The sequence below is a fragment of the Anneissia japonica genome, unplaced genomic scaffold, assembly GCF_011630105.1.
Source record: "Anneissia japonica isolate Jap-2015-1 unplaced genomic scaffold, ASM1163010v1 scaffold287990_len610157_cov183, whole genome shotgun sequence".
Classification (NCBI taxonomy): domain Eukaryota; kingdom Metazoa; phylum Echinodermata; class Crinoidea; order Comatulida; family Comatulidae; genus Anneissia; species Anneissia japonica.
In genome coordinates this window covers 590,506-605,591 of record NW_022743371.1, presented here as the reverse complement: position 1 = coordinate 605,591, position 15,086 = coordinate 590,506, and the positions used below count along the sequence as shown (strand labels likewise).

The following is a 15,086-nucleotide window of genomic DNA, read 5'->3' as shown; positions in this document are numbered from 1 at the left end:
TGAGAATGATTGCGTCATCATAAGAATGATTCTCGTCATTTTTTCTCCCTTTCCCTGCTCGTACCTTCCGTCTTTTTTCATCTTTCTTTACATTTGATCTTAGTATTTCTTACGATCTGGTCCTATGATCCCGCTAATATCACCACTTCTGACATCAAGGCAGCTTTTAATTTTTAAGTTTACTTTATTTTATTTAAGAATATGGTGTATCTTTTATAATTGTTATATAATTTTTATTTTATTTTATTCTAAATGATACTGCTAGCGAATGGTAAAGTAGGCCTACATTTCGTACACATCAACCTATGTGGTAGTCAAAAACTATGGAAAAGTTAGGCCTACTATTTCCCCCTTAATTGATCTAAAATATGGATTGATATTCACTTCGAGTTGTAATCGATGTTGTTTCAATTTTCTAGACAGGTTTCGAATCCTTGAACACCGGTTTTGCCTAATTCTGAATCCAATATAGACCACCTTGCTATGGAGTCCACTGGCAGGAGAAAAAAATCTTCTAATGTTAGAAAATTCCGGACACAACCCGGGTTTTGCAATACCCGGGCTAGAAACTTCTGAGTTGTGGTTGGTAACGTCAAAACATTGAACCCGGGTTGCTCAACATACCGGGATCGATGTGCGGACCCATTCGCAGCGTTAGACAACCCGGGTGCATTCCGGAATCGCCAATGTAAACAACATCGAATTCGATTCCGGAGTTTGGCCTGTCTGGCGCCTATCGCAGCTGTGGTCAGGTAGGCCTAATGTTTGCTAGAAACGAGCTAGGCCTAGGCCTATGCACTTTTCAAATTAAACCACATGCGCTCCGGTATAAACTTGATATCAAGGCTGCTGTGTATATTTAAAAACAGTGTAAAAAGGGTATCAGACCTGCGATAATTTGCAAGAAGATAATCATCCGCAAATAAAATTAATTAATTCAAAATAATAATGCAGAAAGAAGGCTACACGTACACTCTGCAGGTGGAAAACGGCGCCGCGAGCAGCTCTACTAAGAGATGGATACGTGCGCCTAATAAGATGACATCATCATCATCATCCTCATCATCATTATTATTATTATTATTATTATTATTATTATTATTAGACTTGCCATATGAGCAAATTTGATGAAGACACATAAGTAAGTAATTATGATATAGATGCACAGCGAACACAAAACATTCTTATAACGTCTCGATTTAAATCACATTTATTGCATTTAGTGAACTCTGATGATGTATATAAAATAATATAATAATAAACATACCATATGTTTTATAATTTTACAACATATCTGTTTTCTAAAAATGCATTACACAGTTTATATAATAAACGTTTTTAAATAATATTACAGTTGAACTCAATGAGCGATTACTTGTAGAAACCCGTTTAGTTTCGCTTTAAGCTGCAAACTTATAACTTTATGTATCGTTTTAAAAATAATACACTACCTAAATACATTGTTTCATTATTTCCCAAACAACAATCAGATATACATTTATAAAACCAGATTTTCTAAAAGTAATGTTTTGTTTGAAAAATATACATCTCTTCATCGAAAAAATGCAATCTTCTACAATGGTCCTAAATTGTGGAACTCTTTACCTATTACGTTAAAAAATATCCCCAATCTTTCTTCCTTTAAAACCAAACTTAACAAAATTTCTGGTATCAGTATATGGCAGTTAAGCCTCTTGTTATATACTTGTTATATTATTTGTTATATTATCATCTTACTGTATTGACTTATTGTTGCTATGACTATCATTATTTTATGTAATCGCAATCCAGACTAACGTATCTACCGTACTATTTTTTAATCTATATTATTATGAATATTTTACTTTATTTATTTATTTATTCATTTCATACTTAAATCTTTTTTTTATTTAAATTTATATTTATATGTGTGTGTATGCTTGCATGTATGTGGCGGTGCTATTTTATATTATATTTATATGTGTATGTGTGTGTATGCTTGCATGTATGTGGCGGTGCGTTTGTGGGCATATGTATCCGTGTGTGTGTGTATATGTTTATATATATGTATAATATATTGTTGTTATTATTGTTATTATTATTATTATGTATTATTATTATGTATTATTATTTATTTATTTTAGTATTTATTATTATTGGTGGTCATGTCTTAAAATTTGTTTACAAACTTATTTTGACCTCCTACCGCACACTTTTTTTTTGTAATTTCAATTGTAATATTTATCGTTGATTAATTTATATTTTATGTGTGTGTGGTAAAAAACAATAAAACAAACAAACAAACTGGTTGCAACAATAGAATGATTAATTTCGGGCGAAATTAGTTGTTTAAATAGTGTCTTGATGACGAATTGAAGAGCGACCCGGCCGCCCCTCGCCCTAAATTGTTTTCAAATAATAATAGAAAATAATTTTTAAGTCTGAGAGCATTTTATGGCATGTCGATCCAGAGTTGCGATAATCATACATTTGTTTGCCTCAGCCCCAGCCATGGTGGGGCTCAGGTGGTACAGACTCTCAATCTGTGAAACTCCTGCATCCACCAACGATATGTCATTTATTTTGCCGTTAAAACGTTTAGAATACAATGACAAACATAAAATAAGCACATCTAAATTCATACGATGGATTGGCGACCGTGACCCAAACAGGGCCCCAGTCCCAGAAAGCCACAGGGCCCTCGACCCCAGCGTTATCATGGTGGCGATCACTTTCATCAGCATCCCCTTCCTTAAATCCTGGATATGCCACTGCCTCCCATGTCGTCTGGCATATCTTGGCTGCATCTTTGTTTGGTGATGATTTTACAAGATAAGTTTACGTAAAATCATCAATAAGCAAGAAATAGTGAAAAAATAAAGTGGCTATTTTGACAAATTTATTAAATCAATATTATGTTTGTAATAATTATAATTAATCTAGTATCCTAATATTGTACTGTAGTACCGTACATAATAGAATTTGAAATTGCCGCCAGCAGGGGCAAGCACGAGACTTTGGCCACAGTATCTGAGAATTTCACCATGTCCATAAAATATAACAAGTTACTTGCAACTCTCGGAGATTATCTTCGGCCGTTCAATTCAATCCAATCAGCAATTCAATGGCACTAATACTGCGATGAGTTTGCGAACAAAACAGTGGAATTTATTAGGTTTGTGTAAGTTAATAATAATGTTTTAAGATTCATATATTTCCTTTTATCTGCAGTGGATTTCAGTGGCGAATCCAGAGATGTTTAAAAGGTGGGGGGGGCCGAAAGTTGGGCCGATTAAGGCAACGCTGTCCTAGGGGGTCCGGGGGCATGCCTCCATGAAATTATTTTGTTCTAGACGCCCGAAAATAACATTTGAGGCGTTCTGAGCTATCATTTTTTCTTTTTCTTTCTTTTTTCTTTTTTTTTTTACCTCCCAAAAGGCGGGCCGCCTACTGCCCCCTCCCAAATCCGCCCCTAGATTTTATTAGGTTTGTGTAAGTTAATAATAATGTTTTAAAATTCATATATTATTTCATTTTATCTATTTGAAACAAACAGTGCATTTTATTAAGTTTGTGAGGGGGAGGACATTTTGTGAGTCGACACCCACCTCAGACCGACTATGGTTGAAGCTGAGGTGAGAAAATTTGAAGAAATAGTACCTCTAGATGGCCAGAAATTATATTAAAATTCATCATCATCATCATTATGATCAACAAATTACTACTTTTTCGCATTTTTCACAATTTTCATCACTTTTTAAACTTTTTAATGTTATTAATTTATTAATAACAATTATCACTATCATCATCATCATCATTTATTATTATTATCATTATTACTATATTACTACTACTACTATTAGTAGTAGTATTATTAAACAAAATTTAAAAGAAACTTGCAAAAGGATAAAAACAAAGCTGAACCATACAATATCACATTTCTATATCTTAAAAGACCTGGCCTAAGATTTATAGATTTAAGATTTTTTAAATTACGCTTATGCCTATGTGTGCTATTAGGCCTATATGTATAATGTGTACTCATGCATATTTACAAGTTTAGAAGAAGTATTCACTTTGAGTGATCCAGGAAAGAATTTGTATTGGCTCAAGAACAAGTTTTAAAATGTTAACACTGTGCACGAAGGAGGAGCTCCCACGGCTCCCCCCACCCCTGGACCCGTCCCTGATTACGAATGATTTCCCTGTACAGTATACCCTTAACCTGCGGCAAACGTTGCACTGTGATATTTATTTCACGCATTGATTACACTACACGACGTTCCATACAATAACCCTTATTTAAGCATGGAATATCTCTGTGCGGCCGAACCACGTCATTCCTAGGTTACAGCTTAGGTTAGGCACTAACTAGGCCTAGCTAGCTAGAAAAATCGATACTGAAACACTAACTAACCATCCATCCACTCAAACACGAACAGGCTTCTTATCTACCATATTGTTTCGATTGTTTTGTCATTCGTGTTGATCAGAAAACATTAAAATCACCCTGGCTAACACCGAAGAACAGGAACGCCACGCCTTCTCTCAACAAATATTGTACTACTATGGAACGCCGGGAAGCGATTTTTTTTCGTGAAGAGCCAAGTATAGGGAAACATATAAAGCGCTCTGATTGGATGATAAGATGACATCATCGCACAAGAGTCAACCAACTCGCACTCGGATACGGTGTGAGTAAGAGTGATCCAAGAAAGTTTTTAGCTTTCATTCACCTAGTGGAGACTGGTTTTCTCAGAGTAAGTTTTCAATATTATTACTGTATACGTAACCCACAACGATCAAGGTAAAATTGTAAGGAGGGATGCATTTCATGAGTCTATCTAGGCCCAGTCTAGGCAAGGCCTACCCTTGGCGTAGTTGAAAGATGGACCTACCCTCCCCATCCCATATCAATCATGATGCAAGATTAATGCAACACGCCTAGGCCTAGTTTGCATGACGAGTTCGCCTTCTTTCTCTGAAGAAGTACTTAGCAGAGCAACCTGTTTAAGGCCCATATAGTCTAATTTTTTTTCAACACCTCAATACTGTAATATAATAATTATTAATAAATAACTACCCTACAAAAACCGAAAGGTCCACTGATTGATCTCAGATAAGAAGTATAATGTAATACATACTACAAGTATTGAAATACACGTCATTGTGTTGGGATTCAATATTTCAACTTTAATTATGTCATCACCATCATTCCTCATGATGACATAATTAATGTATTATACTTTCTTATAATGCCAATTGCGCATTATAATAATGTTTATTGTAATACATACATTCAATTGTACATCTGTCTCTTATACACATCTAGATGTGTATAAGAGACAGCACCAAACCACTTCCCACCCTCTTTAAAATCCTTTAATCATTTGCATGTGTATCTCATTCATACTTTCTTCCCTGGTTATTCTCATTTTTTTATCATTTAATTTGAAAATCTTTTGTACTGCCAGCAACATAACACAACAAACATACACACGTTATATGCACGTTATCGTCTAGGTGTAGGCCTATCTTCCCCTAACTACCAGCCGGTATGTCAGTGTATAGCAATGAAGATAATATTTTGTTCTTAATTTTTCCGCAATTTCGACAGCCTCATTCTTCTTATAAAATGTGCTCTTATAAAAAAAATGTAAGTGATGTTGCTATTGAAACGTACAACGTTACTCGTATCATGATGATCCTTTTATACAGTATACCCCGTCACGGGTTCAATGGATAGATAGCGTATACATGCAGTATAATTATGCTTATACCTCTGTATATGTTTTCTGTCGATGCCAAGAATAAAAATGTTGATTAATTTATTTCAAATGCTTCTAGTTGTTTGAATCAGCTCATTTGCAGTCGCTTTTAATCCACTCTTTATATCAAACTTTGCTATTATTCATTTAAAAGCAGAATTGATTTTGAATTTTTATTCGTAATGGTTACAAATTTATACAGTAGTATTTTTCATTTAGGAAACAATTTGCTTGTTTCTTCATGTCCTCCACTGGTAATTTTTTGATAGGCCCTATCGCTGTGTTCACGGATATATAGAGATTAACATGATACAATTCCTTCAAATTAGTCTACTAGGACGTAAGAAAGCCTATTGTCCACAGCTCTCCAATACTTTTTATTATAATTATAATTTTAAAATTATAATGTTATACTTGAATAACAGCAAACTTGGCAATGTGCGATGCCCCCTTTCTTTATTATTCAGTTGCTCAAATTATTATTATTATTATTATTATTATTATATTCTGTACTTTTTTCTGATGTTACAACATTTTAACTATCTAGTCTTTTATTATAGGCCCCTATCCTTTTTTAATGAATATTATGTAACACAAGTGGTTGAGCGAGTGACGCCGCTCTGAGCTCCGGCTCTTTAGTCTAACGTTTTGCCCACTTCCTTGATGAACTTTTACATTAAATGTGGATTCTAAATGAAGGAAAATGTATTTAATGTTGCTACTTTCAATGTTAGAGGATTAGGCGACAAATTCAAGAGATATCAACTAGCAACAGATATAACAAATTATAAGGTGGACGTAGCCTGCCTTCAAGAAACTAAACTCACGGAGACGATTGACGAATACGTACACGAATGCCGATTTATCAACCTAGGCACTAAGGTTAAGTATTATGGATGTGGCTTCATTATTCACAAGCGATGGGCACCAAGTATTTCTAAATTTTGGAAAGATTCGGAACGAATATCAGTTCTACAACTTAAAACGAAAGAGAACACGTTTATTACTTTAATTAATGTCTATGCACCCACCAGTGACCGGGCAGAAAAATACCCGGCCGAACGTGAACGTATGTACAAGGAATTAGATGAACTCGTAAGTAAATTTGCAAATAAGACATTTCTTCTAATATGCGGAGATTTTAATTCAAAAATTGGCAAGAAACATTTAGATGAAGAAAAATGTATCGGAAATTATTCAAAAGGATTTCGTAATGATAATGGGGACGCCCTAATTGATTTTTGTGAAAATAACAATCTATTTATAACAAATAGCGCTTTTCAACACCCTGCAAGACACATCACAACTTGGGCATGTCAACGGAAAAACAAAGATGGACAATTAATTAATATTTACAACCAGATAGACTTTATTATTTGTAAAACTAAGTGCAAAACACTACTTTGTAACTCTAGATCATACGGAGGTACACAAGTAATAAGCGATCATAGAATCGTAATAACAACACTTACATTGACTTGGCATAGCATTAAACGACAACGAACTCAAACAATAGTAGGCAATTTGCATGTGAAACACTGGCGGATAAAGACAAACGAAAGAAGTATGTGGACAATCTTATTCAAAACACAACAGATAACAGAATACCTGATCGACCCAACAGAGCGTGGGAACATATAAGAAAAGTGATTAAAAGAGCTGCAGAATTCTGTTGGTTTCAAACAAAGAAATCAAAACAACAATGGAAATTACGGCGAAGAAATTCAAGATCTATCCGTTAAACAGAAAAACATACGGTTAAGGATTACAAACTGCAAAACAGACGACGAACGAAATATTCTTTAAAAAGAAAGAAACAAGGTACTACATGAAATCCAACACCGAATAAGTGAAAATAGAAACAATGAACTTGACGCTAAAAGCTATGACATTGACCAAGCCGTTAACGGCGCCAGAATGTTTAGAGCGGTAAAAGAACTTTATAGAAAAGAATACGAAATTCCAAAAGTCGTAGATGGCAGCGGAAAATTTATTGGAAACGATCAGGAAACTGCTAGGGCCATTGGTAAACATTTTAAAAGTAAATTCTACAACATAAATGGTCCGATCATCGCACCATTCGAAGGACAAGGAAGGCCTCTTATAAATAAAATAACAAAATCCGAAGTTTACAAAAGTTTGAAAAAACTAAACAATAATCGCTCAGCTGGAGAAGATGAATTAAAGGGTGAACTACTTAAATATGGTGCAGATGTTCTGTCGCCTATTATAGCAAACATTTTCAATAATATTTTCATAATGCATGAACAAATTGATATAAATAAAGGTATCCTCGTCGCACTACAAAAACCTGGTAAGGGTCCGATGAAAAATCTCAGACCTGTCATATTACTCAACACCATCAGAAAATGCATGTCACTGATTGTGCTAGAAAGAATCCGCCACAAAATTGACAGCTACCTACCAACAAGTCAAAGTGGATTCCGACCTGGACGCAGCACAAGCGACGTAGTTCTGACTTATAAATGGATGATTGCCAAAACATCAAGATACAATCTTGAATTCCACATCACTGGGATTGATATGACGAGTGCATTCGATACCATTAACAGGGACACACTTTTACAAGTACTGAATGGGATTATTAATGAAGACGAACTTCGGATAATAAGATTTTTGCTAAGCCAAACAGGGCTCAACTTAAACTTACGAAGGACTTTAGACAACGTATATTTTGATACGAATACTGGAGTACTACAAGGGGACAGTCTTAGCCCAGTGCTCTTCACGGTGTACCTTGAACACGCGTTAAGGGGAATTAGGGGGAGAAGTAATGATCATATTCCAAATGAGATCTCGTATGCGGATGATGTCGATTTCATCAGCCTAAACGAGAAGGCTAATGTAGACCAAAGATAAAACAGAATACACAGTAATTAAAAGAGAAGAACTGGTCAAAGAGAACTGGAGACCCTTCTTCCCTTCTTGGAGACAAAGAAGATATCACCAGAAGGAAACAACTTGCTGTGAACGCAATGAACAAAAAGACAGCACTCTGGAACAGAAAAGAAAAAATTAGATTAAAAACAAGACTGAGGTTGTACAACTCACTAGTGAAACCGGTGCTTTCATACAATAGTAATACATGGGCCTTAACGAAGGATGATGAACTAAAGCTAAACACTTTCCATCGGAAGCAACTCCGAAAGATTATTGGACTGAAATATCCTCATAGAATATCAAATAAACACCTTTAAGATAGATGTACGGCGAGACCCTTGCCACTAGAAATTTTAGAATCGAGATGGCGATTATTTGGCCACATCCTGAGACAAAACAGGAACAATCCTACAAACCTGGCAATCAACTTCTACTTCACCGAGACCAATAACAGAAAATTCAGGGGACGTCCAAGGACTACAATAATCACAACTCTCCATAACGACCTTAGTAAGATCTAGTCTACCACTACTCAATATCCTGCTCAACTAAAAATTAGAAATGATATGGAGAAATTAAAATTACTGGCACAAAACAGACACATTTGGAAAGGGCTCATCGAGGAACTAAGTAAAGCGGCCGAAGCGGAACTGTCATCGGACTTTTCGGCGATACGGCAATGATGATGATGATGACAAGTAACATGCAATTTGGTCTTTGACCACCTTATTGTTTGAGATGTGATGTTTGAATAAATAAAGTAATGTTTTTAAATATCAACCAACCTACAAATAAGCAGCAACCCAGGTTTTTTTGATAAAATATTTCATCAAACTGCTATAGTTTTGAATGCACAGTACAGCACAAATAAATACTTGAATCTGGTCTTTTTAAAGGTCCATGAAATGATACCACAGAGTGGGAATTTGGCCTTTTGGGATTCTTCTGGATGGAATGCTGACTGATCTGATAGACATTGCGTGTAGCAAAATGTATAGAACCATCTCATCACTACCTTCAACACAGCCAATTCCAGATGAATGCCTAACCAAAATACATGAGCAAATGTACATAGTAAAAATCAAGATGTTGTCTATAATGTCAACATAAGTTTTAGAACATTTAGGAAAGACACAGTTGGGTAATGGAAGGTTGTGCAAAGAGAACATTGTACTGGAAAAATGTTCCACTCAGTACTTCTTGAATGCAAAAAGAAAGAAGGTCTCCCATAACATAGAGTATACAGAAAACCAAAACCTTGATAAAACTTATTCTTCAAAGTTAAAAAATGTAAATTACACTCTTTCCAAATAGACCTAATAGTAATAGTTTAAACTGTACCACTTTGGAAAAATATATATTGCATTATTTATTTAATAAATAGATAAAGATTGTGATTGTAATGGTCACACATCTGCTTTACTCACTGTTCTGTACTATTATATTTATTACTGTATTTGTTAGCTAATATCTAATATCTCCATTTGTTAGCTAATATCCGTTATCTCCAAAATTATTGAAAGAGCGGTTTTCGATCAACTATACTCATATCTAGTTTTTCATAACTAATGTTTGAAAATCAGTCGGGTTTTCAGCCATTCTTTTCAACATCTACGGCCCTATTAAACATAATAGAAAAATGGTGTAGTGCCGTGGATGATGGAAAATGGTCGGTTTATCGCTACTTGATTTCAAAAAGGCGTTTGATACTGTTGATCACAAAATATTACCGTTACTGTGTAAACTTAAACTTTATGGCCTTAGTGAGTATTCAATAAAATGGTTTGAAAGCTACCTATCTGAAAGGACTCAATTGACCATCGCAAATAATACTAAATCAGATACTACTCAAATTACATGTGGAGTGCCACAAGAATCAATTATTGGACCGTTGGCTTTTTAAATTTATATAAATGACCTACGGTACCAAATGCCGTACAAAAATGTGAGATATGCATGTATGCCGATGATACTATTATTTATTATAATTCTAATAACGAATATGACATTATTGAAACTTTAAATAAGGACCTAAAAAATGTATATGAATGGGTCAAAAGCAACAAATTGAGTTTAAATGTTTCAAAGTCACAATTTATGCTAATCGGTTCAAGCCAAAGACTAAATAGTCACAGCAATGGGATATTAACAATTCAGATAGGTAATAGTCCTGTAACCCGTGTAAAAAGTTGCAAACACTTTAGAAATAACCATTGACGAACACCTATCATGGAGTAAACACATTGAAAACACAAGAGTAAAGGCTCTAAATGGTTTATAAATATTAAAAAGATGTAAATATGTAATGCCAAATGATATCCTAGAAACTATTGCTAATTCCATTGTATCGCCTTACTTAATCTATAGTAATGTTATAATGGTAAAATTTCGAAAAGAAGATTTTGAAAAGAATACAAACTGTTCAAAATAGGACTGCGAGATTGGTGTGTAACCTAAATTGGGACACACCAAGCAATATACGGTAGCCCTTAAAGAAGCAAATTGGCTCTCTTTATCTCAACGTGATGAATGCTTTAAGATTCTGTTGAAACAGGCGCCCACTTATTTACAAAATAATATATTCAGGAAGAAGGAAAAAAATATATGTATATTCAAAACAAATTCCATTGTATCGCCTTACTTAATCTATAGTAATGTTATAATGGTAAAATTTCGGTTCTTCGATTTTGAAAAGAATACAAACTGTTCAAAATAGGACTGCGAGATTGGTGTGTAACCTAAATTGGGACACACCAAGCAATATACGGTAGCCCTTAAAGAAGCAAATTGGCTCTCTTTATCTCAACGTGATGAATGCTTTAAGATTCTGTTGAAACAGGCGCCCACTTATTTACAAAATAATATATTCAGGAAGAAGGAAAATATATGTATATTCAAAACAAATACTTTTAATTACAATTTCCAGCATATTGCAACAAATTTATTTATTTATTTTTTTGGTTTATTCCTAAACCAAACACAATTTTAAAAAACGTTCCATTTCATATAGAGTTGCAACGTATTTGAATGCTTACAATTTTGACTAAAATGAAATTTAAAAAATTCCATATCGCACTTTCCAAAATAACATTATACAAATGATTAAAAATATATATATATAAAATAAACTGAGAATTTAATAATAATAATAAAAAAATAAATATAATAATTATTACAATTACAATAATAATATAATTATAATTTAATAACAATAAATAATTTATTAGTAAATGATTTTCAACCTAATGTAGTGTATTTTACTGTTTTGTAATTTGAATTTTTTAATGCTTTTATATTTTAGATGTTTTTATATGTAATTTTTCTCGATCTTGTGGAAGAACGATTATTTTAATCGAACAAGTTTATTTGTAATTTTTGTGCTTTTATTTTCGAGATGAAATAAAGTTTTATATATACAAAAACAATTAAGGGTTGCCTTGATATTAGCTGTGAATTATCTCTGTTAATTTTACACTTTATTATATCATTTATAAGCTGGTTTTATTATTTATAATTCGAAAAAAAAACAATAAAGAAAAATAACATAACAGATTTAATATTATTGATTATTTATTTTTATTATTATTTTTTAATTTACTTGTTTCAATTTTTATAGATGCGCAATTTTGTGCGAGTGTAAATGCACAAGGAGAGAACAATATATATTGTATAGTAGTGAAGAATTGACTTTCCTGCTTAGATTTATACATTTAAAATACAGATACAAATACCTTGAACTATATACGTTATATGGTTAATAAAATAGACACCATCAATGAATAATATTCATACTGCGCAGATTCAGAGGAAGAAAATATAAATTAAAGTGGTGCAATACACTAACTTTTATTAATAATAATTATGATTATTACTGTTGCTGTCGTTGTGAATACTAACTTTTGACAGCTTTACTATCACTATACACTATTTGTATATTGATTGGCTACCATAAACAGACATAGACAGGTAGGTAAAGGAAAGACTAATAATACTGTGCCTTGTTTAGTGAACTTTTATTTTATAGAAGCCGTCATGCGGGAAGGAAAAATTATTTAGCAAAATGATTTTGCCAAAAGCATTTTGGTGAAGGACAAATATTGGTAATATATTGGACGTATTTTGGTATTTTTTTTTTTTTGTATTCGCTAGTCTAGGGAATTTGCACGTAGGAAAGAGCCTATAATAATAGCAGGACGTCATCTTTAATAAATATTTATTTGAACGTGCCTTTGTATCGGCAGCACCCGCATATGCTGTGCAGTTACTCTTTTTTTATTATACCATTGACATTTAATATTTATTCATCTAATTGCATAACTCAGTTAATTTAGAAAAGCCAAAAACTGAATACAGTATACTTCCAGGCTCCTACTATGTAACCTGTATTAACTGTATTTTTTATCACAAACATAATGAACAATGCTTAGCATTGGCCAAAAACAATTTTCACATCATTTTGTGGGATTGTAATGTTACTACTAGATTTTGGCAAAAGTATTATTTGCAAAATCAGTTAGTTTTACTGTATTTTTACAAGATATTTATCTTGGATATTAATGATGTTGGCAGTAAGCATTTCAATTATCAATTTTTTTTCTTTATTTAAAAAATGATAATTTATTTTGTATTGTCAGACATTTTCTGCCAGATTGGCCTTAATATGTATATTATATTGTGTATTTATGGATGATCTTTGAGATATTAACCATAGTTTCTCGTATCGCTTATGGTAATAAAGACAACTGATATCTTGTATCATATTTAAAAACTAAAGTTACACATCTTTAAACAAACAATATACCGGTTCATTTTTAATAAAAACTCTATTTTTGTTGTTTTGTTAAAGAATTAGGTATACAATCTAGCATTTAAATTCAAACAAATTGCAAACAAAGGTTTTTCTTTTATAATCATATACATATAATGAGAAGATGAAATTCCAGAAATCACACCTCGGTCACACATTGGGAACATATGCAAATTAGTTAAAAATATGCAAATTATGTTAAAAATATAGGGTCCTAGTCGCAGATTAACTAGCTTGTGAGCTACACCGATTTTAATTGATTTTGTTAAACCTTGCCTCCTTAGATTTTCAGTTTTATTCTGTATTGTGAATTTTTTTTTACTGTATGTGCAAATGTGATTTTTCTAAAAGGCTAAATAAAGAATGAATGAATGAATGAATGAATGAAAATTGCATTTTGTTCCAAATTAATCAGAACATGCATGTTTCTATTTGCTCTAATAAAACATTTGCCTCAAAATGAACGGAAATGCTACATTTGACCTCCGACCTTATATTCACTGAGTTTGTATATATGTGTGACTAATATAGGCCTACATAAAAACCTATTTTAGGTCTTAAATTGTTCAAATGCATGTTTCTTTGCATTATAATAATAGAAGGGTTAAAAATGTATAATCATACCATGGTCACATGTACTGTTTTATTTTATTCCTTTCAGCCAGTACAACAACAAAATCAATAAAAAAAAGATAAAAAAAAAGAGGAGGGCTGAGGAGTGGCAAAAGCGGTATAAAGCTACTATCACCGGATATTGTGTGCCCCTCCGTCTTCATATGCATATTAGCTGTTAATTATGAAAATTAAAAATGAAAATATAGGGATCCCATATCATAATGTACTCCTCTCCTCTCTTTCTCTCTCTCTCTCCACAAACATGTCGAAAAACGTATTTTATTACTAGCATAAAGTCAAAGTTTAACTTTTCAAAGTTTTATTTCACAAACGTATCCAGCTTTATCTAGGTTGCAATCGCCATACACTTCTTGGTTCCACAGGTCCAGATAAACACAATCACCTGCACGGAAAGTTGCATCAGTTACAGGATATTCTTTAATATCGACCATACTTCCATTGCTGTAATAGTAGGTCGATCCGACATAGTTCCAATCCAAGTAGACATTGAATACCCACATATTAAAATGATATAGTATGGCAAAGTCATTGGGAGATGTCACGGAAATGTATGATGCAACCTTTGTGCCAATAGTGTACTTCTCGCACATCGTACTGTCTTCAATTTCTGGTAAATCCACCTCGTATTTGTTTACCTTGATGCATCGGTTTCCAGGAATAGTGTACCAGGTAGATGGACAACTACTGTCACACACCACAATAAAAAGCAGCAAAATCAGGAATTTTACCTTTGGAAACAAAATGGATTGTGTTTGACGTACAGCGCACTTCCTTCAGTGTTTACACATGCTATTTAATCCTTATTTTATATACACATTAAATATATAAAACCATCACGAAACTATATTATGATGCTCATGTTACATAACTATAAAAATGCATAGATAAAATATAAACTAACAGCATTTAGAAAAATAAAAATCTACCGAAATAAAACAAAATAAATAGTGATTATATTGACAAGTATTAAGTACCTTGTGACGCTGTCTCTTATA

At 33.1% G+C, this 15,086-nt stretch overlaps 2 protein-coding genes across 2 annotated transcripts in view; one reads left to right on the top strand and one right to left on the bottom strand.

Annotated features, from left to right (window-relative positions):
- The first annotated feature begins 6,440 nt into the window (after nt 1-6,440).
- On the top strand, nt 6,441-7,388 carry LOC117119449 (craniofacial development protein 2-like). The gene has a single exon (XM_033264276.1). It carries the CDS (start codon nt 6,441-6,443, stop codon nt 7,386-7,388), a length of 948 nt encoding a protein of 315 aa, XP_033120167.1.
- Nucleotides 7,389-9,019: 1,631 nt separating this feature from the next.
- Nucleotides 9,020-15,086, bottom strand: part of LOC117119448 — a 10,487-nt gene continuing 4,420 nt past the window's right edge. The window contains exons 2-3 of the mRNA XM_033264275.1: nt 14,403-14,819; nt 9,020-9,196 (exon numbers count right to left, since the gene is read on the bottom strand). Coding sequence (XP_033120166.1) covers nt 9,020-9,196; nt 14,403-14,819 — 594 coding nt within the window. The remainder of the gene's footprint in view (nt 9,197-14,402; nt 14,820-15,086) is intronic.